The sequence below is a fragment of the Pungitius pungitius genome, chromosome 8 (genome assembly GCF_949316345.1).
Source record: "Pungitius pungitius chromosome 8, fPunPun2.1, whole genome shotgun sequence".
NCBI lineage: Eukaryota > Metazoa > Chordata > Actinopteri > Perciformes > Gasterosteidae > Pungitius > Pungitius pungitius.
The window spans coordinates 21,369,673-21,394,182 of record NC_084907.1 but is presented as its reverse complement, the minus strand read 5'-3'; the positions used below and the strand labels follow the sequence as shown (position 1 = coordinate 21,394,182).

At 45.0% G+C, this 24,510-nt stretch overlaps 1 protein-coding gene across 2 annotated transcripts; it reads left to right on the top strand.

Annotated features, from left to right (window-relative positions):
* Window positions 1-1,101: 1,101 nt before the first annotated feature.
* On the top strand, window positions 1,102-23,690 carry LOC119229621 (SLIT-ROBO Rho GTPase-activating protein 3-like). Of its 2 annotated transcripts, none has more exons than XM_037490169.2 (22): window positions 1,102-1,261; window positions 6,320-6,515; window positions 8,793-8,955; window positions 10,344-10,406; window positions 12,337-12,528; window positions 12,769-12,897; window positions 13,008-13,229; window positions 13,332-13,433; window positions 14,634-14,831; window positions 14,911-14,995; window positions 15,910-15,937; window positions 17,467-17,497; window positions 17,848-17,908; window positions 18,443-18,520; window positions 18,852-18,986; window positions 19,080-19,185; window positions 19,254-19,481; window positions 19,813-19,886; window positions 20,007-20,187; window positions 20,716-20,850; window positions 21,324-21,645; window positions 21,921-23,690. In XM_037490169.2, the coding sequence occupies exons 1-22, from the start codon at window positions 1,195-1,197 to the stop codon at window positions 22,380-22,382; spliced, it is 3,258 nt and encodes a 1,085-aa protein (XP_037346066.2). In that variant the 5' UTR covers window positions 1,102-1,194; the 3' UTR covers window positions 22,383-23,690. The 2 variants fall into 2 exon arrangements, with proteins under 2 accessions (XP_037346066.2, XP_037346065.2); XM_037490168.2 differs by lacking the exon at window positions 17,467-17,497 and adding an exon at window positions 16,471-16,573.
* The last annotated feature ends 820 nt before the right edge of the window (window positions 23,691-24,510 follow it).

Sequence of the window (24,510 nt, the reverse complement as noted above, 5' to 3'; positions counted from 1 at the left end):
AGCTTCACAGGCCTAGTTGGACACAGCTTTGTCACATTTTCCAAGGTTTACCCGGAGGTTGAATCGTTGTTCCGCACATTTCTGCTGAGCTTCCTAGCAGCTTTAAAGGTGGTCACAGGCTGTAGGCCACAGAGCTCCTGGGACCTTGGGTGCCAAAGATTCTCTGACACAGTTCAAGTTGCAGTCTCAAAATGAAAGTGCTCAATTATTCACATTTGCTGTAGTGATGACGTGGAGGACGTGACACACGGTTGCCCTTCGGAAGCCACAGTAAGTTAGTTGCAGCATTGGGTCAGAAAAGTGTGCAGCAGGTAAGGTACCGTTTCTGTGATTTCAGTCGGTTGATCCGTTAACGCTCAGGTAGAATCCACAACAACTTGTTTTTCTGATTTCGTGAACAAAATGAAAATGTTTAGTATTATTTCCACTATAATTTTGAACAACAAACAATATAATAATGCTTTATTGGTTCAAATATATAAACATAAACATGTAACTAGAAATATAAACTACAAGTGGATTTACCAAAATTGGAGAAGCTTTGCATGTCAACGTCCATCAACCCTTAATCCATCCATCCAGGAGAAGAGTGGTGAAAAGGAGAGGGGGTTTGGGGGGAGGAGCCTCACAGTGACTTTCACATCCATTCAGCCTTTATTCTTGCAGCAGCAGCAACATTGAACTTGCAGAGGGAAGGAGAGACAGACAGAAACAAACAAAAAAAAGGCCAGACCGCAGGAGACTCAACGCCGTAATCGTTGAGGCAGGCCGTAGCTGCTTCTCCCGGAGCTCCACCCAGGCTTTTTATGAAATGTGCATCGCACGTGAACTGATTTGTCATTCAACGAAGAGAGCCGCTGGACGAGGAGCGCTCGGGCACGCGGATCACCACCCTGCACTTTTAGGTTCGACGTCGCATTGAAGGCGAGCGCAGCGACGCACCCGGAGAGAGACCTCGCGGGCGGTCGATTCCACACCACCTCCCCTCCCTTCTCCCTCCCTTCTCCTCCCTCCCTCCCGTAGTCCGTGCGTGCTGCGCCCGATGGTTCGCATCTGACCGCCGCCGCTCAGCCACCGCGGAGAGGACTGCGGACCGGGGGGGGGGGGGGGGGGGGGGGGCGAAACGCTGCGTCGTGGGCCGCGGACACGCCGATCCCTTGCCCCGAGGATTGCGCAATCCCGCTGTGGCCGAAAATGTCATCTCACGGGAAAGTCAAGAAGGACAAAGAGATCATCGCCGAGTACGAGACCCAAGTGAAAGGTTGGTGAGGCGCATTGTTGTTGTTCTCCGTGTCAGGGCGCTATTGCGTAACTTTAACACACGCTTTGTGTGCGTTTCGGTGCGCAGCGCTGTTGGGCGGGACGGCTCGCATGCTTATAGATGATAGCCATTTTTTCCTTTTCTTTTTTTTAACATTAACACTTAAGATTGATCAAATTCGTGTCGTCCTGTCATTTGGGATGCAGAGATGCGTAGTGACTAGGATGCAAAGAGGTTAAATAGGTTTCCTCCTGCTGAAGGTGTTTGCTGCCTATCCCCATGCCCTGCATTACATACGTGGGTCAAACAGCCTACGTGGATGTTTTGTTTTCAAAGTGCAGCTGGTTTTTCGGTGTGACTGCTCCGATGCTGCACACCCACCAGGGGAAGGTGCCGTTTCACCTTGTACAATCCTTCCAGGGGACTGGAGGTCATGCACCTCAGGTATTCATACAGAATATTTTGAGGGGTAACTTCTATAAAGGTTGGGGAATGCATTGGATGACATTACGGCAACCCTGCATCATTTTAAAGGACAATAACATGAATACTATCAAAATGGAAAGGGGATGCTTGAGAAGATCACACAGCAAACAGTTCAGAAAGTCCATAAATAATGAATGCTCTCTGTATGAATTATGAACCGTGAAAGGATTTTACTGTCTGCCGCTAAATATGTGACCAGCTGAACCACCCAGAGAGAGAGAGAGACCAGGGTCAGGAACAGTGGCACCGTATTGGAACAGACGTTGCAGGACGTGTAAAGGCTGGTTGTCCTTTCAGCCTTTTAGAGACAACTTCAGGCGGTGTGACCCGAGGTTTATGACCCGGTATCCCCTAAATACACTCCAGCCTTATAGCCAATTATACACAGATACACTCCCAAAACATTGACACCTCATCGTAGCTTATGTATGATTCATTTCATCTTCATCATTTTGTAATATTTTAATTTAATTTTAATTATTTAGATGGAGGCTTCAAATAAGCCGAGTCACTTTTCCGCTTCGTCCTGCTCTGTAAATTAATTTAATCTTTTTTACGTTTGTTTATTCTTAAATCGTGCAAACAATTAAACATCAACCTCTCACAGTAGTGTTTTTTTCAGTGTTGGGTGTTATCTGCAGGCACAGACAGGTTTTCTTCTCAAACAAGTTCATATTTTAATCTTGTTATATTTGCTGGTGCTAAATGTGTCAGTTTTTAAAAGCCCATTATGCAGTAGGCTGTATTGTCACAAGCTGCAATAATAGCCTCGGCACTCAAACACACCAACACCAGAGTCAATTTCTGCCTGAAAAAGTCTGGAATTAAAAAATAAATGAAAATAAAAAGCTACACAGACCAGTTCCCTTCTTAAAAACACATTCTATGGATGGGAATATTGTTGTTGATGAAGTCAACAGGGAATCAGTGCAAATATATGTTGAGCTTCATGAAATCTTAACTCTCTGCTCTTGAAGATATTATTGAGCAGACATTGATTAACATTGAAGGCCAGGAGTGAAGAGTATGATCAGCATTTTGCAAACTGGTGTGGTTTATTTTCTCCCTGTCTTTGTCTGTTTATTTGTTTGGATCCTTTCCTCCTACCTTCTTATCTCTCTCTCTCTCTCTCTCTCTCTCTCTCTCTCTCTCTCTCTCTCTCTCCTCCACACCAGCGTTGTGGCTGTGAGAGCGCCATCACATTCTCTCGACTCAGTTTCAGGAAAAGCTTTTAAGCTGACATCTTAAGCTCATTTGCTAACTGGCCTTAGATCAGTCTGGAGCTGTAGGGGCTTTACTCTGACACTGACACTGGCCTCCGTTAATGCTGAGTTGCTGACTGCAGAGCAGTTTAATCAGGGAAACATACCTAATGCACACTATTTTATTTTAGCTGCCACATTACAGGGCTCAGGCTGGTGACATTTATACCCTGAGCAGTTGTGTGTAACAGTGTTAAAAAATGTAAACAGCACTATACTTGTAGCTGTGGGCAACACTGTCTTTAATGCCGTGTGATGTGTGTTTGGAGCCCAGCTGTTAAAATATCATTTGCTCTAATATGTAAACCGTTTGTAGTGAGATTTGCTGTTGCTAGGAGAACACGTGGACACGTGGTAGTTATGTGACATTGTTGTTCTTAAACAAATACAGTTTTGAAGCATTATGACTGAAAATTAATTCTAATTTTGTCTGAATGTGAGATGTGGTTGTGCTGGCTTGTTGGCAATCTGACTGCTGCACAAGTAGTATCTCACTTCTACTGGGACCATATTTGCCTTTCACCGGGGGCATGTAGACACAGCCCTCTGTGTGACCTGAGCACAATGAAAGGAGGCCTGGACTGATACTTCCTCAAATGGCAGGGTTTCGGGCGTGAAACAATGCCTTTTGTCTCCCTGCCTTGGCACCACTGTTGTTGGGATGACAGGTACCTGCCAAGAGTGGAGCGACGTCAGATTTAAAGAGAGCGACATCCTGGATAGCCGTCTCCCGCGGTTGCACTGAGAGCGCTGCCCTGTCTCGTGAGAGATATTTTTATGGAGAGCGAAACAAAAATGTGAACTCCTAGCAAATAGGCCGTAAAGGCATTAGCACAGCTAACAATAATGCACCCAGAAGACAAATGTTCACAGAGCGCAGCCTTGATTCGTACCAAATGATGTCAACGTGTCAGTCTGGGTTAAGACCCATGTGACTAACCACGCGTGGCTGACTGCCGACACGGCCGCAGAGGCTGCTGCTGGTGGTCGCAATAGCTGTGCTAAGCTAATTTTAAACGGCCCGTGGTGAGGGCTCTTCGCTATTTCAGTCTTGGTGATCTCTGTTGCATCGCGGGAGCCTCACTGGCAACAGTGGCCAATAGTTTTACCTCTGTTTCATTACATCGGAACACCCGACCATGTGGCCTCTGCAGGCACGCCGCGTTTTCGGATGTGGTTTGTTGTTTTGAATGTGCCGAGTTAGAAGAGGAGCTCCAGGCGGGTACTTTCCTGTTCGAACTTCAGACGTGGCTCAACAATGTGGCGGAGGAGAAGGATGCTTCTGTCGAGGCACGTTCCGTGCAGTGTTTGGTTTGCTTGACTTTGGTTTTATGGATTCAGAAAACACGTGCTCATTTACTACCAGATTAGGCATAAGTTATTTTCATTTGCTTCACACTGTTACTCTCACGTCTCTGGTAAATAATGTATGCTCCCTAAAAAGTGCCTGTTAAAGTTCCCCAGAAAACATCAGGATGATCACCAATTGGTTAAGGAGGAAACTAAACATTATACATGGGTAAAGTACTATTAGGGAAGACTAAAACTAGGCCTGCTTCTCTGCATATTATGCACTTGAGCTCCTCGCCAGCTTCCTCGTAATTATGCATTACTCTGCAAAGGCTTGAATCATTCATCGAATGGAGCGCAGCATTGCACAGTCCCTAGTAACAGTTTAAGTTCTAAAAATAACACGCTCACAAGAGAGCAAATGCAAATATGAGTTTATTTGATGTCTCGGTGATAAGATTTGCTCATTATATTGTCTGCTCGTTCTTTTTTCGCTGCCACTGTAGGATTCAGAGAAATTAAAGTCCTACAGGCCAGAAAAATGTGTTGTCGAGTACTCACCCACTCTGAGATTTTAGCACAGGAGTTCATTGCAGTGAAACATCTTTCTATTTTAAACTTGATTGCTGCCTCGTTCATCGGCACAGGCTATTTATTGAGTATTTCAAAGTAGAGAGAGTTGCCCTTGTCTTGGGCCATTATGCTAAACAGTCTGACTGCTGTGACTGTCGGAGAAGGGAACTGGCCAGCTCTCATCGAGACGCCTCCAGAGGCGTAACCAGGCAACTGGGCAACTATGGGGACCATGAGGGGTACATTCCCAAACAGCAAGGGATTTCATATTTGCTCCGGTTTTCTCGTGCTGGCCCTTTCTTGAACATTCTCGCTCACACTTGCAGACATGTTTGAAATCCTTTTATTTTGTACATGCAGAAACTGCATATAAAAGTGAACAAGGGGACTTTTCTTCTACTGGGCGCTCTTTCCCATTGATGTCAGGGTTTCTTTCTGTGAGCAGCTATCACGTGCATGCATGCATGCATGGTTGAAACAGTCTGTCATGGAATCTTCAGCCATCTCAATGTTGCTCAACTGAGTGAAGCTTTGTTTCCCCTCCTGCGTGTGTGTTCGCGTGTCTAAGGTACAGATGTGAGCTCAATATCATGTTGGGACTATTTTGCCTTATTTATCCACACGTTTCTCTCCTCCAAATTATTAGTTGCCGAATCTATTAAAACAAGGAAAAACTACAATTATAAAACCAGATGTGGACCTGATTCTGCTCCAATTAATTACAGGTACCATGAACCATGTGAACGTAACCTCATCTCTATTTCACATCGACAATATCACTCAGCTCCTGGCTGAGCCCATCATCTAGAAAAAGCTTTAGTTTAATTGACTGAATTGTAATCGTGATTAATTTAGCCTACATTACCTAAAACAACTGTAATTGTAAATGCCATATCAACCACATTTTTAAAAATGTGTCCAAAACATAATTTTCCTCATCCTCAGCCGATGAATAGGAGCAGCAGTGAATTTATAGACCTAATAAACGGCAAACCACAGCAATCTTAAACACAAAAGAATGCCCCCTAATTTGTTTTGTTCAATACAAACTTCTCCAAAGGCTCACCCGGCACAATGCATCTCGAGAAGCTGACCTATTTTACAGTTTCCGTGCTGTCTGCTGCAATCATCAGGCATGCATCTCATGTGCACGTGCTACCCCAGAATTTAGACATCCCCACTCTTCCTCTCACTGGACGCACGTGCACTCGCACATGCACGCCGTGGACAAATGCACTTTGACATCCAGTTTTATCCAATTATGACATCTTTGTTTTTTTCATGATTGCTTATCACAGCTACACATTCACTCCATCCCCTTCCGAAGGACTGTGGTCTGAATGCACAGAGTGAGACCCGACATGCAAGCCCACCCCCTTCCCTCCTTTCCCATAGAGACTCTTTATATTGTGAAGATGGTCTCCTCTTTTTTTTTCTTGATATCCAGAGATCCGTAACCAGCTGGTGGAGCAGTTCCGTTGTCTGGAGCAGCAGTCGGAGTCCCGGCTGCAGCTGCTGCAGGACCTGCAGGAGTTCTTCCGTCGAAAGGCCGAGCTCCAGCTAGAGTACTCCAGAGGCCTGGACAAACTGGCCGAGCGCTTCTCCGGTAAAATACGAACCTCGAGAGAGCACCATCACTTCAAGTGAGTCCTAAGCACCGCGAGGTCTGCGTGGAATGGGTCTTTGACCGATGAACACAACTGTTACATATTTCATAGCGATTACTGGCACGGCGCGCAGAGAGTGGAAAAAAAGAGAAAGAGGTGGAAGAGGAGGAAGGGTAGACAACAAAGAGGCGAGGGGGGGGGGACAAAGCAGGAGAAATGACCTGAAATGAAGCCAGGGCCAAGGAAGCTTGTGGCCTCAGGCCGCTGTGTTCGTCCCAACTAGGTCAGAGTCCCCCCCCACCCCCTCGTCTTTTCTTTGTGGCTGTCGTTTCATTTCCATTCTCACGATAGACTTTGTGCTGACGGCCACCCAAATCCTCCTATTTCCTCACTGGGCAAATTAGAGCTTCAGTGAGGAAGCTGAAAGCAACAAAATGGGTCAATGTACGTGTTGTTTTAAATGTTTATGCTCCTACCCCACAGTGATGCAGTGAAGAATCGCTGCTCAGATGCTTTTCGAGCAGCCTGCAGCTTGCTGTGACTTTCAGATCGTTTTCCATGCTGCCCGCGGCCATGTGGCTCATTTGAATCAGTGGTCGGAAATAACAGGAAATGCATCTTTCAAAATCATTTACAGTTCCGCGGGCCTTGGAAATGGCCAAAATACGGCGTCTATATGTGTTTGAACCTCCTGGGGAAAAAAAGAAAATATTTGGACACCAGTTAAATCGATCTGAAGAACCTTTTCATCTGTTAAATAAGGGCACTACAGTAAAGATGGTGTAATTTGGAGATGAGCAGATGCACACCCTTTCGTGTGACCTGGCTGTGTCAGTCGTGCGTAACAAACACGTTGGTTTCCCTTCGTTCTTCTGTCAGTTGGACATGAAGAGTAATTGTGGCAAAGAGCTCCCGTCGCTGGGACAGTGACAAATGGAGCGTTCCCTCAAAGGGAAAACCCTTGCATTGCATGACTTCTCTCTGTCCCAGATTCTCCCCTACCCCCGTCACATTAAGTGGTCATCATAATATCTGTCAAAGGCTGGATTCACACTCCCAGACTACAATACATAGACTCATCATTAATGATGCCACACGTTCGTCTGGCTCTGCAATCTCTCTTTTTTAATTCTACATTTATTTCTTTTATCGGCAAAACCATAGTGCCTTCTCTCTCGTTCAGATCTTTACTGCTGATGTCAGATCTAATGAAACGGCCGACAAGAGATGGTTTTATATATATATATATATAAGAAACTGTAATAGAACATTTGCATCAAAGCTACAGTCTCATCCTTATTCAAGAGCAGCCAAGAGCAACATGTACAGCCTGCTTACCCGTGCACAGGATCAGACACCTGCTCTGCTTCACAGGGAGGCCTATAGGGAAAGCTTGTTCCTGTTAAAGGATGAAAGGAGCATATATGCTAACGTCCACCACTTTGAATTATCTTTAGTTCAGCTCTGCGGAGGAAGTCATAAAGTGAACTAGAAAGTCAACACAACATCCTGCTTGACTTCCTTGTACTGGAATCATTACAAAATAAGCCTTTTGGAGAAAAACAAAAAGTTCCTTAAATTGAGTTATTTCGGTGCTATGACCAACCATGTGCAAAAGAATATATTGAATGTATACTGTGTAGGGACCATGAATGAATTGATCTTAATTATGATTACTTACTGCACTCTTCTACTCTCGCTAGTCATTATAGGAGAAATTAGGTTAAATTTGAATTGGATCCCAGCATAGGTCAACTATCGGCCAAGAGCGGAAGGTTTTTATTCCAAAGTGTTATGCAGCATTGTGATATTACAGTCACAATTGTTGGAGGTCAGAAAAACAGTTTAAAGCTCTCTGAAGACAAAAGAAGAAGAAAAACTCCTTGGTGTGAGAATAATTTGACTCACATGCTTCGTTGAGCAAGAGACAAGTGCAGTCAGCATGGTTTCCTGTGCGTGTGTGTCTGTGTGTGTGTGTGTGTGTGCGCGCACAGCTTTCTTCTTCTGCTGATTCATTACTACATGCGTAGTGACCCCCGTGATCTCTAATGCGTGGAGCCCCACCACCAACGGATCGTATGTAAGAGATGTGCGGCCTGTTGGAGAGACTTTTCAACGCATTCCATGTTACACAGTTTAACTTATCAAACAGAAATTGGCATTTTTTTTTGTGTTTGAGATGTCGAACCAAATTTCCTTCCTAACGGGACGACAGGGCGTGTCGTCTTGATTGTTGAATTAGTCCACGTCGGGCAGCTGGCTTCATTGGAATATTGGTTTCGACTTTGTGAAGTATCTCCCTGTGTGTTTCAGAAAGGAGCAGAATCTGGTGTCCACTGTTAACTGCTGGTATTTGGTCTTGGACCAGACCAGGCGGGAGAGCAGAGACCACGCCACTCTCAGCGACATCTACAACAACAACGTCATTGTCCGCCTGGCTCACGTGGGCGAGGATGTCATCAGACTCTTTAAAAAGGTCAGGATCTGAATTAAATGGCTGAGGGCACGTAACCCTGACCGTTACTAACGCACACAGTCTCAACATCGCGTGACTGGTTCCCACAGCTGGAGACTTGACGCCACACTAACACAAATATGTAAAAATATGTTTCAAATAAGTACAGTATATGTTATGCTTTATGGTTCTCATGCAAAAGCAACTCAAATATGATTTGACAATTTTATTACTGGGCTGGAATGGATAGAAATGGGTGAAAAGGCAATCATGCTCACTGCTCCCTATTTAGATCACTACGCTTTTGTTGATGCTCTTTGCAGCCCATACTCGCATCCTTCCATTTCACAACCAAATTACCACCAACTAAAACTCATTCAGTAAACTGCAGACACAGAGAAAAAGATGCAACTTTTGTCTTTTATTTAAAATGTTAACGCCATAGAATGCAACACTCTGTTGTTCTGGCTTTTACGTTCACATAAAATAGGGAATATTCATGGTGTAAAATGATGGTGCGTGTGTGTGTGTGTGAAAGTAGCAGAGTGGCTGCGATCCAAGGACGAACAATCTGCCCTCGGGATCCTAGCCCAGCGTTGTTCGACAGCGGCCTGAGCCCACAGTCATTTGTACCCTCCGGGGGGCTCTCCGCTGTCACCGTGGGAGCCTTGATGAGACTGAGAATGGCTCACGGCCCGCATAAAGAGGAGGACCACTAGCTGAATAGCAGAACAACTGCCTCCTTCTGGTACATGTGAACTCGTATCGTAAAAAAATCCTGTTGTGCTACAGCGTTGTGGTTCGACTGCGGTGCCGTCTCGCTGCTGACGAATGGAGGAACGGAATGAATGAACTCCACCGCCGCCGTCGAGCAAAAGCTGAACTGAATGTGCTGGAATTCAACTCTTGTCACGTGTGAAATTCAAGGTTGCTGTTTTGACAAAAGGCTCCCGAGAGGCTGCAAAAAAAGCGGGATTGATTTGCGTTCAGCGTCATATCCTCTCAACAGGATTTCTAGAGTCACTGTCTGCTGGCCTCATTCCTCCTCTTGGGCTATAAGCCCTGGCTTGGGACATGTCCAATTCATCATAGGTTCTTAGCCCCTGTAACTGAGCTGGAACTGTGACACTACTCCTTGGGAAATGTTCTGCAGCATTGTCACTGCTCTATTTTTGTCTGCATGTGCGCTTTGGGCATTGTATTAGATCTTTTCTGGTGGAGAGTAATGACAGCATTTCAGCGCCTGCTGACATCCCTCACGCACAACAATGTAGCTGGCACACAACACTTTTCACTTGCAGGATGCTAATTACATTGGAAAACCCTGTTCTTGGTCTTAGATGTTCAAATACATGGCTTCGTTTATCCTTCGAATTGAACCCATCACCTGTTTTTTTCTGGTTTTACAGAGCAAGGACATCGGGGTGCAGATGCATGAGGAGTTAGTGAAAGTCACCAACGAGCTCTACACCGTGAGTCGAACCCTTGCCCCTTCATGCCTGACCTTTCTTTGCCTGCAGAGCCCTGACTGTTTGGCCTTTCCCCCTCAGTTAGCCTGTGTATCGCTGAGCCGCAGCTTTTTACAGACCCGTAAAACTGTGAAACAGCTGGCCTGACGCAGCAGATATGCCGTATCGGCAATGCAGCCTCCAACAGGTCGTTTCTTCCTCCTCCCCGAGGTCATGGAAGGAGAACATTTGCATCCCTCCGCCCACTGAAAGTTTCTACAACAGTTTGAAGGGGAGAACGTTCTTGCCTCTGGAAACGCTCCAAGCAGACTCAGCAGTCTGTGCTGCACAACGGCACCGTACTCACTGCAGCTAACACCACATGTTATCATCACACATCGCATGCCCTCCTGTCTGTTGTCATATGTCGTAGTATGTCGTAGTGCAATAAACAGCACGTGTGGGGAAACCCCCCCCCCCCCAGTGTTGACACATTGAATGGAATGCACAGAAATGGTGAAGATGAACAAGAGCGGTGTTCAGTGGTGATTCGTCTTCATTTGACACAAGACGGATTACCTTGGGTAGTGATATCATCTGCTATATGTGGGACACACACACACCAGTGAGCCTCCCTTTGTGTCTCATTTCCCGGCGATATCGTGATCGTAGTTAGTGTTACTGAGTACGTCGATGGTCCTGCGTAGTTTTCATCTTCAGATGCATTGCAATTTGATTCCACTGATGTTCAGCTGTGTCCTTAAGTTGTATAGAATTCAATACTAGGGAATCTCTCTCTGACTGATTATTTTGTTTTGTAAAAACTAGTTGGTTAATTGCTGCACAGCTAATTATCTGCATCACATTATTCATTTAATTGAGTAAATACTGTACGGGATTAATCAAGAAACTTGAACTTTTTGTTTAATTGCAGTGTAATTTCAGGTTGTTGAAATTCATTTAAGGAATGTTTGGTACAAGTACAATATCCGTACATGTAACATTATATAGCACTTTACTGCTTTGATGATATTGATTTTCCCTCTCTGTTATTCATGCATTATTAAACTGCTGTCTGCAGCTACTGAGCACAGGAAATTGCGGTAGTCTGTGAAGATTTGAGATGGATAAAGTTATACAGCTTCCATCCATTTAAGAATTTATTCATTGTATAATTTCAGTTCTATTATTTGTTAAGAGTTAGATTTAAAATGTAATATCAGCTATTAGGTGGCTTTATTTTGCTCAGCATGCTGGACTCCGCTATTGATCGGCTGTTTGATTTTTGAGGAAATCAAGCAGTTTCTTGTTTCAAGGGTATCAGAGAAGGTTGATCTCTGTCGCTTTGTAGCCTCCTTCCTCCCCTGCCGATCAATCCCGCTGTCCTTTGCACGTCCGTTTCTGTCAGGGTTGCTAGGAAACCAGAACATGAGCTATGGAGGACCAGATAATGTTTAATTGTAGTGTTTATTCAGGGTGTCTGGTCAAATATTTCTTTTGTAATCTTTTTTAATGATGCTGAAAAAACACTGAAAGCGTTCAAGACAAATTCCTCCAAAGCAATCCGACCAATGTGAGTGCAGATGCACAATAATGTGGACACAGACAGACCTGTGCAACATCTCTAGTGTGTAATTACACATATATGTTCCAGGGTTACATTAGGTCATGTGTAATATACACTCATGTATGGAAAACATTAGTTAACCATATCACAATCATGAGGTCATAATATGTCATATTATTAATGCTTGCCTTGCATTTAAAATTCTTTGGAGGAAATGGGAGAATTCAGAGAATCCGCCATTTATTAAGTATTAAAAAAAAAAAGCCACATTTTTAGGTGAGAGTTTCCGGGAATATGTTTTTAAAAATCTGAGATGAGATCCTCAAGATCCCATCCCTCATTCGTTTGACTCCGTTGGTACTTAACCTTCGTTGTTGTTGTTGACAGGTGATGAAGACGTACCACATGTACCATACTGAGAGTCTCAATGCTGAGAGCAAGCTGAAGGAGGCAGAGAAGCAGGAAGAGAAGCACATTGGCAAAGCCAACGACATTGGTTCCAGCCTGCTGCGTTATGGTCATGATGAACGTCCACAGCGACGAAGCTCAGTCAAGAAGATGGAGAAAATGAAGGAGAAGGTCCGTTTTAGTACACGGGTTTATAATATGAGGCTATCTGCACTACATTAGAAGCGTAATATCTACACTGGAGCTGACGCTAAGAGCAAGGGGCCCATCTCTACATTGTGCAAAGCATCTAATATATTGACAGATTGCAGTATATCAAGAAAAAATCTAATTAACACTGTGTTGAGTACATTAGGAATCCATTTTACATCCTGGCATTGATGGGACTTCTTCTTGCCCCTCTCTCCCTAGAGACAAGCCAAGTACTCTGAAAACAAGCTGAAATGCACAAAGGCCCGGAACGACTATCTTCTCAATCTGGCCGCTACCAATGCCCTAGTGGCCAAGTACTACATCCACGATGTATCTGACTTAATAGATGTAAGTAACTTCTGTCTGAACTAAAAATGGAAATGTTGTCCACTTCTTGCATGAGTTCTCTGCCTTTTTATTGGTTTGTTGCTACTAAATGTTTTGAACCTTGTCCTCAGTGTTGTGACTTAGGTTTCCACGCAAGCTTGGCGCGCACTTTGAGAACCTACCTGTCGGCCGAGTATAGTCTGGAGACTTCCCGCCACGAGGGTTTGGACCTGCTGGAGGGAGCCGTAGATGCCATGGACACCAGAGGAGACAAGCTGAAGTGTATGGATGCACACAGCCAGATCTTCTGCCCTCCAGCACGCTTCGACTGTCAGCCACACATGGGGGATGAGGTGATTCACAAATGGGAATAAAAGGACTGTAAAAGATACAAAATGTATCCCACCATGCTTGCTGTTCTCAATGTTCACCCTCCCTTTCTTTCCTAACCCCAGGTGTGTCAGGTGAGTGCACAGCAGCCTGTCCAGACAGAGCTCCTGATGCGCTACCACCAGCTGCAGTCTCGCCTGGCCACGCTGAGGATCGAAAACGAAGAGGTGATGGTGCACGCCAGGCTCACAGTGTCAGCAATTCATCTATAAAATCTAGCAGGCTCACTGCTAGGGTGCCGTACACAGTAACACTCTTTTCTACTGAGTCTGAAGAGGGCCTACGGCCACATGAACTCATACACAACAAACCTGGGGCCTTTGTGGCCCACTTCTGCTGGAAAACACTGCACGACACCCTTAAATGGGACAACTTCTGGTGTGTGTGTGTGTTTATGCCTGGCTTTGTGATTGGAATGGAAAAAAAATATGTAATGATTAAATTAAATGAAAGATTGTGTGCCAGCTTCATTTTCAAAAGCCCAAAGAAATTCTACTGAGTGTCCAAAAATTTGTTAAAAAAGCAAAATCCTTAAATGTTGATGAAAAAGATGAACGTCAAACTGTATGATGAAGCTCGGGTAAGGTGTGCACATAATACTCCAGGCATAGATGTTTAAAACCACGTCCATTGCAAATCACCAGGTTTTTGCAATGTATTCTGGCAGAAAATTAATGTCTAATTGTTTAAACTATCAATCAAATCCGGCCCCAGGGAGCAGAGTAAGAAAATGTCTGCTGCTTTAATGTAGGACCGTCAATAACACAAGGCTAAACAGGCTTTGACGCGCTTTCCAAAACGTAGAACTATTGAGACACTGAGTTCGAAAATCTGAGACAAATCCGTCCAAAAATGTCTCTGATGTTAAGAATCGGCACTCAGCTCATCGCTGGTATTGTTCAAACTGGGAGCGGCCGCATTAGCTCCGTCACACCCTGCATTCATGTTCATCTCTGATTATGAATCATGTCCCATCCAGTCTCCTTCCTCTACTGGTCCCCCCCCCCCCCCCCCCCTCTGCAGGCTATGAAGCCTGCAGAGGCCTTTGTTAGTGGCACAGACATGTTTTAAAGGTCACCTGGGTGTGTCACACCTGTGTGTTTATGAACTTATAATTGCACACTGCCATCATGTCTGCCTCAGGTGGAGGAAACATAGTTCATTGTTGACATGATGACTCATGTTTGGTAACTACTAAGCTGTTTACAATGTGTCAGTCACGCCGCTGTGAAAATGGCTCAGTTTGGTTTGTTTCTGACACGACGTATAGGAAGTATTTGCTTTGCGTATTTTAACAATGTACTTTGTATGCACTGAATTAAACTCGCACTTTCCAAACACGTTTGTGTGCTTTGTGTGTGTGTCAGGTGAGGAAGACTCTTGATGCCACCATGCAGACCCTTCAGGACATGCTCACGGTGGAGGACTTCGACGTCTCGGAGGCCTTCCAGCACAGCCAATCCACGGAGTCGGTCAAATCGGCTTCCTCTGACTCCTACATGAGCAAGGCGAACCTAGTGAAGAGACGAGCTAACCAGCAAGAGACCGAGGGCTTCTACTTCACCGTGAGTTCTCCGACAAATGAGAGCGCTGCAGTGAAATAACCCTTTTTGCTCATTGTCCCTTTCTGTGTTTCATCTGCAGAAATACAAGGAGTACTTGAATGGCAGCAATCTTATCATCAAGCTGCAGGCAAAGCATGACCTTCTGAAGCAGACGCTAGGAGAAGGTAAGACTTATTGTGCATTTCATTAGTGGAGGGAGAGTGATGGTAGTTGGGGGGCCTGTCCTTTACATACACTGTTTTATTTGGTGGGTAAAGTAGCATAAATCCCATTGATCGGATTCAGAAAAACAATAAAAAAGTACTCGCCAAGTACTCGCCATACTCTGTTAAAATATTCCCCCTAAAAAACATTGATCAACCTACAACAAGACAATAAATAGAAAAATATGTGTTCTGTATCATTGGGTTCTGACTAATAATGTGTGTTTGACAAAACATGTTTGTGGCTTCACACACAACGGGATCCTCGAACAAACATTTCTTTATTTATTTTAGGGGACGATGCATAGACAGTGATCTTACAAACCAACAAACATATGGTCAGCATATGGGAGGAGGGCGCGTGTGCGTGCATGTAGGCGTGCGTGTGCGCGTGTGTGTGTGTGTGTGTGTGTGGACGATCATTTCTGATTGACTGATCAAAGGCGAGGTGGGGCCTTCGCTAGCTTTTCGTGCGGCGAGACGTGTGTGCGCATGTCGTGCAGAGGTCCTAACATCGTGGCGGCTGTACGAAACCGGCTCCCAGGAAGCTCCCTCCTCCCCCGTCGCCCCTGGATACGTCTTCACTCCGCACAGCCAGGCGACAAGTTTTCCCCCTTCTGGGAATCTTGTGCCGTTTCCAAGGGCAACGGCTGAATGACGGCTGCCTGGCGGCGAGTCAAATGCAGCCGTGGCTCTCACCCGACTGAGCCGGCCTGAATAGAAGCGGGTTTTTCCCTTAACACCCCTTCCACCCGCCTCCATCTGCCGGGCCCCCGTATAGTCGGCCAGCACTCGACCGTACAGCGATCTTCTGTAATTGTAAAACTAGCGCATACTAATTCGGGCTCTTTTGCTGCTGTTTTTTTTCCTTATAGGGGAGAGGGCTGAATATGGAACAACAAGGTAAGATGTCCAATGACAATAGGATGAATAAAGTAGGTACTGATGTGTAAAACCCCTCCAGGGTCTCTGGACCAGGATCACAGTGTGGGGGATATGAGAGTTGTTTGAACAAAGGGTTTGAGCCTAATCAGAGAAGGCTGTGCTCTAAGTTCCTCACAGTGTTAATCTGTACAATATGTTAGACTAATAAATAAAATGCCAGGCAGAGGGATCATGGCTGCTGTTGTTCTTCTTGGAGGAATAATAACACGCCCAAGTTCATGACATGAAGTGTTTGGCTTTTACCTGTTTTGAACTACATTCTATTAAATACAATAAAGATTTTAATTGCATTTTTATTTGGGATGATTCTCTGTAGCTACAGACTGCTAAGCCAACTCTGCTTAAAGCTCGGGAACAGGGGAAAGCATCTGGCCTAAAATACTAAAATACTAAGGCAACAAGCACAATTCAGTCTGTTTTTAATCATTTTCATTTGCATTGGCATTCCTGTTTACCCTGTACCCACCGTACGCCCCGCACCGTCTCCCCAGGCCCCCCACTCTCCCCCCTAAACCTCAGAGAATGCGGAAGTGTAGACCTCCCTCCGTTTTTTACCGTAAGCTGTTTAACGGCAACATGGAGGCCTCCATTCAGGTATTAGCCCATCTGTGCTCTTTGTCTCTCCGTGAGCTCAGCTGTCTCTCGCTAGCGGCCCTTTTGGGGGGGGGGGGGGGGTTCTCTTTCCTTTGACCACTCTTTTACCCAAATGTTGGCTCTCTCATGCACTGATTTCCCTCTTGCTCGTTGCCTTGTGTCCACGATGCAGTGATTGTTGTGAGCTTCTGGAGATGGTAGCACTGCACTGGTTGTTGGGTCTGCTTTTAACATCCTCTCTACTATTATCCTTCGCCTCCAGACACTTGAATAAATTGGCCTCGTGTCATTTGGCCGTGTACCCCGGTTTTGACAGGCTATGCAAATGAGCGAATGGATGGCCACGTCCAAATGCTCAAACCAACCAAGACCGAGCCTGCATTGAAGCAGTGGAGCCCCACAGCTACAACGATCACACGTGGAAAAGCAATTCATCATTTCAGGGATTTTTCAGGCATCTCCAAACGTTCCCTCGTTCCAGGTTCAGGCTTTTAAAGTGTTTTGTTTTTTGTATTTGTCGCATTTGACAATAAATTGAAATTTTAAGCTGTTAGAGTGTTTGTGTGGCGGAGAGAAAGGGGGTGAGACGTTTGCCTTAAGGGGGTGGTGACGCGTATTGACACGAAGGAGAAATGAATCGTTACATAAATGGATAATAAAAGTAATGAGCTAGCAGCCCCCCCCCCCCCCCTCCCTTCCACAGACTCGCCCTGTGAAGTCGAGCCATGTTTAAAACCCCTGGAGGCACTGATGCTTTGGCTATTCTTTTGGGCCAGGCCTCTTCTTCCCCCCCCCCCCCCCCCCCCCCTGTACGGCCTGTCTCTCTCACTAACCTGTTGTGGTTCTTGTTGCTTCTCTTCCTCCGTCTGCGGGCCTTTCTGCTCTCTGCGCAGGGGAAGACGGAATGTCCGGGCCAGGAGTCAGGTACTCTGTCTTTATAGCAGGCTGGGCTAATTACTCTGTCTTTAGTATGCTAACGTATGCTAGTATGCTAACGTGTCTGTTCCTCTGTCCTGGTGGCATTCCTGGGGAAATGATGTATTGATAGTAACACGTGTGTTTGTGCAGCACAATTTGTTTCTGCATCATTTTTTTTTTAAATACATTTCAATTATTATTTGGGGAAAAAAAAGATTAAATGATTAACAGTCAGCTTTGTTAATTAATTTTAGGGACTGCCTCTATCTGAGGATAAAACCCTGCAGGCATAACTATTTGTTGTCTACAATCATCCTTTTATGTGCTTATAATAATCGTTTGAATCTGTCTGGTAGGACTCGGGGCAGCCGATACCAGTGGTGGTTGAGAGCTGCGTTCGATACATCAACCTTTACGGTAGGTTCCTATTCAACACACGTGTTTCTTTCCAATGATGTAACCTGCCGTTACTTTGTCTCTCCTTCTTCCTCTATGAACTAAAAACCTTTTCATCTATGGTCAGACCAAATAACCAAACTAACCAAATAACAAACCATTTAGTGTTATTGCCCCACCGCAGCATAAACACATGTCATGTTAAGTCATTTCATAATATCATAGTATCAAGCTTTTTCTGATGACAAAAGTGTGTTTGTTAATATTAAAGGGTAAGACAGATGTTATCATTTCATAAAGAAAAGGACCAGAAATAAATTGGCTTCATGTCACCTTTGATTTAATATGTGCTGTTTCAGACGAGTCTAGTCTCTCACATACGGTCTCATTCCATTTTGCACCCTTTTTGTCACAAACACCCCCCCCCAGCCCCCCCCAACACCCTTTGTCTGATTGAAAATGTGTTTGGTTTATGTGCTTTAACCTTCAGGCTCGATGTGCTGTTCGAACTCTGAGTCTGTGAGGATTGTTTGATTTTTCTTAATCTGTCCACAGGTCTTCAGCAGCAAGGTATATTTCGAGTTCCGGGCTCCCATGTCGAAGTCAACGATATTAAAAATGCATTTGAAAGAGGTTAGTCCCAGTGCGCTCGCCCGCCTTCTCTTGATTGGTTTTAAATTGCGTTTCTCTGTCGACCTCGACAGCCACAGTCTCCACAGCCGACCTCTAAAGTGCAGATAAAGAGCCCATATGTGACATGTAACTCTGTAATGCACATGGTAACCATTTTAGATGCATAACGCATACCATCAAGATCAGATCTTGGCGTAATAATAAATGAGGGAACGTAACTGCACTTCAACCTTCCAACTTCAAATGTGCATTAAAAAAAAAAATCAGTGTTGTGTGTATATTAACATTGATAGTAATGAATGAGTGTTTTAAACTTCTGCTCCGTCTCCAGGAGAGGATCCACTGGTGGACGATCAGTCCGACCATGACATCAACTCTGTGGCAGGCGTCCTCAAGCTCTACTTCAGGGGGCTGGAAAACCCGCTGTTCCCTAAAGAGCGTTTCCTCGACCTCATATCCACAACCAGTGAGTCGCATTCCAGGGGAACATCTAATGCACGTACAGTGTGCTTTTTGCTCCGTATGGCCTTCTGTAATGTTCCCACTTTTCATTTCTCAGAGCTTGACTCAGGCGCAGAAAGGGCTCATCACCTTCAGCAGATCGTCGTGACTCTCCAGCGGCCCGTGATCATCGTCATGAGATACCTGTTTGCATTTCTAAATCAGTAAGTCCCTCAACAACAAATCCCACTCGTTTGACATGAGTCAGTGCTGATTGCTTTTGGTTCTGCAGTGTTTCTCAGTACAGTGATGAGAACATGATGGATCCCTACAACCTGGCCATTTGCTTCGGCCCCACACTGATGCCAATACCGGATGAACAGGACCCCGTGTCCTGCCAGGCGCATGTTAACGAGATCATTAAGACCGTTATCATCCACCATGAGGTCATCTTCCCGGCGCAGCGGGAGTTGGACGGACCCGTGTACGAAAAGTGCATGGCTGGTGGGGAGGAGTACTGGTGAGTGTGCGACAAGGTGTCCATTGAGGATGGGTGGGGGTACTTAGGAGTGTGTTCTTCAAAGGGTAAATAATGGTTCAATTGAAAACCATTTTTAGTGAATAAATAGGGATTTAGTTTATGTCTTTATGCTTTGGAAGCCAGAATCTTAACTTTCATTTCAGTTTTAATTGTTTTTCCATATTTAGTTTTTAATTTAATAAAGTATGACATTTCAATGAAAATCAATAAAACCACAGTGTGTGAGAATTCTTTTTTCACCTTTACACCTCACTTTGCATGAACAAAAAACATGGTTTTGGGAACGTCTGAATCAATATTTTCCATCCAGTGAGAGCCCCCACAGTGAGCCGGGGACTCTGGACGAGGTGGACAATGGCACCGGACCCAACACCAGCGATGAAGGTGAGTCACCAACGAACCGTCCATCCCCTGCAAAGACTGTGAGAACTGACCCGACCCCGTGTAAGTGTTACACATGATTCCAACCGCTTCCATTTGTGTTGCGTCGCGTTTGCGCTGCAGAGTTGGAGCAGATCGAGGCCATCGCAAAGTTTGACTACGTGGGCCGAAGCCCGAGAGAGCTTTCCTTCAAGAAGGGGGCCTCTTTGTTACTCTACCTGCGAGCCTCTCAGGACTGGTGGGAGGGCCGACACAACGGCGTCGACGGGCTGATCCCACATCAGTACATTGTGGTTCAAGACATGTGAGTAGGATGCATTTGCTACGAGAAAATCACACAAGAGGAAGACTTTTTTTTTAGCATCAAACCACATTTTTGTATAAACCGTGTCACAAAGATGACGTAGTCAGGAAGTCAGTACCCCCCCGTTCTACTTTGGGCTCATTATTTATTTCACTCCATTGTCTATTCTTATTATCCTCTCAAGCTGTGATGTGTTCCCAAAAAGCTTGGTCTTATAAAACCTGTTTTTCTTGTTTTCTTTACCCAACTTGTTGCCTGATGAGCTCTCCTGTATCACGGGGCTGGTAACAACCCTAAAGCAGAATCAATGATAAATGTGATGCCAACAGTGGCTTCGAGGGACTGATACCTGATTGATTCTGTCTGTCGATGACATCATAGTGTTGTTTTTGCGGCAACAGTTTAATTGTTAAGGATTGTTATGCGCTGTTTGAGTGAGGAAACATCTACGTTCATCCTCTGAAATTAAAAGGCAGCATCTCCCGAGGGCATGAGCTATTAATGAAGATCAATCTCTCCCGCCATTAGGGATGATGCATTCTCGGATAGCGTCCAGAGGACTGATAGTGCGACCAGCAGTGGGCCGCACCACGATGAAAGAGCCTCATTGAGGAATGACCGGCGGTCTCCATGTGACCGCCAATTCGGAGCAGCACTGGGAAGGTGAGATAAAACGGTCCGTGTACCTTTTGAAACCAAACGTTCCTCTAATGAAGAGACTCCTGGTTTCTTTATATTAAACATTAGGAATAACTAGAAAATGCAATTTCATAACGTTGCTTAAAGTACAGAAATGAAAAAAGCTGAAATTAATTCTAAACATGGCTGAAAGAATAGAAAAAGCTGAAATTAATTTAAAAATTGCTGAAAATACGGCAGTGAGAAAAGCTGAAGTGAACTTGAAAGAATTGCAGTTGGACATCATAGCGAAAGGGGCGTGACCTTGGGACTCTGGGAGTACATTTTGTTCGCATATTACTTAATATTAAGTATCAGTGAGTCGTTAAACAATAGGATTTCCCTACACTTTATTGCACCGTATTCAGTGCAGTGATGGGATAGACGTGAGTAGTATTATCATATATTCTCATTTGCGTATTCTGACTGAGAGAGCATCAAATTGTCTTTTCTCTCAGGGTGAGGGTGCGATCAGACGGAGCTGCAGGTCCGCACCACAGGAACGGCGCAGACAGTCACAGCCCCCCCAGGGCCGCAGACCAGCCCCCAAGGGTCACGCCTCGGCCCTGCAGCCCACACAAAATCGCCGCCGGCCGGGGCCCGGCGGACAGTCCGGAGAAGCGGCGTCTGGCCGCATTCGGCAGCGCCGGCTGCATCAACCACTCGGAGAGGGAGAGGAGGGCGCTGGTGGACGGTCACTCTCAGCGATCGTCCCCCAGCGCCACTCGGCACGCCAGTTTAGGAGATCACAAAACGCTCGAAGCCGAAGCGCTCGCTGAGGTGAGGGTTTAAACTGGATAACACTTCTACGTAGTACGTACTGTAATGTTTAGGTTGTTTTAGGTTGATTTGTCCTTGCCTCATCTAGCCTAATATTTCATGACCTTATTAATACAGACTGTAATAAGTCAATCTCTAAGAAGCTAGAATGCGTCAATCAAACTGGAACTTTAAAAGTGGCGTGTCTCCACCATCCTCAGGGGGACTTGGTTCCAGTTATTTATTGACTTATTACTCGATGAAACCTCTATACACATTATTCTCCTTCTGCTCAGGACATAGAGAAAACTATGAACACAGCTCTCCATGAGTTGCGCGAGCTGGAACGACAGAATGTAGCCAAACACGCGCCGGATGTTGTTTTGGACACGTTGGAGCCCCTGAAACACGCCGCTGGAGCCCAGGAGCCGCCGGGCAGCCCCCTGCACACCATGGTGATCAGGGACCCAGATGCCGCCCAGCGACGTAGCAGCAGCAGCTCCTCCGAGACCATGAGCACTTTCAAACCCGCTATATCCGTACGCAGACCCAGCGCACCTCTCAGGCCCCCGCCGGTCAGACCGGTCCGGCCGGCGCCTGTGATCGGACCGGGCCAGGGACCACACCGCTCCAGCAGCTCCAGTTCCTCCGGTCTGAGCAGCCCAGGCATCACGCCCACTGACCGGGTCTTTCCCAAACCGCCCTCCCCGTCTCCATCCACCTCCTCCTCGTGCTCAGACAGGCAAGGTAACGTGTAGCTCCAGTCAGTAGCAAGTGGTTGAAGAACGCTGGGTACCAACTGATAGTGATTCACCTCCATGTCCCTCTTCATGCCGACAAAATAAACATCGGCACCTGGTTTGTATGATCTTCTAAAGTGCAGGATGGCTGCTTGTCTCTGACAACTTTGCTACAGCACACTAACTCGTCTATGTCTATGTACTGCATTAAAATATCACAGAGAAATAGAATATAAATCCACTAGAACAATTTTATATAATGCTACCGTGCTAAGCAGCCATGCTGGATAACAAAAGGACGCGCTGGAAAATGCTTGTTTACTGAAATCTGACAATGAAAATCTCTTGTGATGAGGTCACAAAAATGCTGCGAGCTCGGATTTTGTGTCTGGTTTCATGTTCCGTTATGAGGGAACGCTTATGGTCATGTGACATCACTAATTAGCTAGACATCTAGTGTGTGCTGCTGGTAGATGTAGTCAATAAAAACTAAAAACAACTCTCGGGCAACATTTTTACCGGTGAGCCTGTCACACACTGCCGATGTGTATACCGACCGGCAACTATAAGGCCTTCAGTGAGAGGTGGATGTGTGTTGGCTGTGTCTGAAATCCCTCTCTATTCACTGTGCAGACCACTATATTAACTGTGCCCCGTTTTATTCCATGCTGGGGATTCTACTGTAAATAGTGCCCTTTAAAAAAAATGTGATTAATGGAATGAAATAAATTTGTGTTCAATCCTGCAACACAATGCATAACTTTTCGTAGATATGATGAGTTTTACACCACACCTTTGAGTTCATGCCATAGTAGTTTCATATGGAGATGTGAGCCAAGGTGATTTTAGACACAGCCGTGGATGATCGGTAACACCCAGGTAGAAACAGAGTATGTCGTAGTTCTTCAAATGGCCTCATAGATGGTGTCAGAGCATCTTTTGCCCAAAAAACAACCGTAGCGGAAGTATAAGAAACGAACTCGCTCACTACCACGACGCCTCACAACAATCCAACCTGACGGTACTGAAGCAACTTTAGGACAACGCCTACTGTCACTGGGATTGACTTTTTCTACAAAAGAAATTATTTTAAAAATACTACATCGTACCAAATTTGTATGGTCACTTACAGCGAGTCTGACCGGCGGGGGGGGGGGGGGGGGGGGGGGGGTCAGCGGTAGCATCAGCAGCCAGTTGAAGTGGAACCGAACCCATACGAACTCTCTGTGACTCTGATATCCGATAATAATTGCTGCATGGAAGTTGTTTTCGAAATGTAGATTTAAGGAAACAAAATGTAGTCGTTTTTTTTTTTTGTTTTTTTTTAGCCCAAACTTTATTTGTCATTGACCGAGAGGGACAGAAGGAGACCGAACACAGCTACACAGACGACATTGACAGCTTTTGTGAATTTTGTAGACATGCCACCCTTATAACTAATACGTATGAATAAATAATACAATCAACAATCTTATCAAAATAAAGTAATATCTCTATCAAATATTAACGTGTTGTCTCAATAGAAAAAAGTGTTCTGCAATTCAAGTGAACATGCACCTACAAACACTACAGGCACTCTGCTGTATCTGTAGGATGTGTTTGTTCATTTTGATGGTGTTGTACTAGAAACCTGATAAAAAACACATCAGTAATGATTCGTGCATAATGTCTAGATTTGCATTTGGTCAGTACAGGCTAAATGGGTGTTTTAGGCTAATTTGTTTACCGTTAATGTTTTCCATCCGTCGTAAAAGGATAATCAATATATCTTGAAGTGTAAAAGGTTCATTTGATCAAATATATACATATTGTTAAAGGATACTTGTATAAATAACATTGTATGATAGGAACAGGAAATATTATCATGTCTAGCCTGTAGATTTTTGTTACTCTTATCCCTGCACAAACATTAACAAAATAATAAATCAGTGAAACCTCACAGAAACTTCTTGTTTTATTGTCTTGTGACGTCCAATGAAAAGGGTTTCATGGCGATGATGAAGTGAACTGACACATGCACTGACTGAAGTGGTTTTGCATTGCCACCTACTGGTCAGTAGATCTGATGTTTTTCCTGTTGAAAGACCTTTGGGTTTCACTTACAGATTTTGCTTCATGTTAATCACAATTTTAGAAAGGAAATACA

Excerpts from the sequence above, each read along its gene's own strand:
- LOC119229621 (XM_037490168.2), top strand. The coding sequence starts at position 1,195 with ATGTCATCTCACGGGAAAGTCAAGAAGGACAAAGAGATCATCGCCGAG. Across the intron at positions 14,832-14,910 it reads CCGAGGGCTTCTACTTCACC|AAATACAAGGAGTACTTGAA; the intron begins GTGAGTTCTCCG and ends TTTCATCTGCAG. Across the intron at positions 15,938-16,470 it reads GCTGAATATGGAACAACAAG|GCCCCCCACTCTCCCCCCTA; the intron begins GTAAGATGTCCA and ends CCGTCTCCCCAG.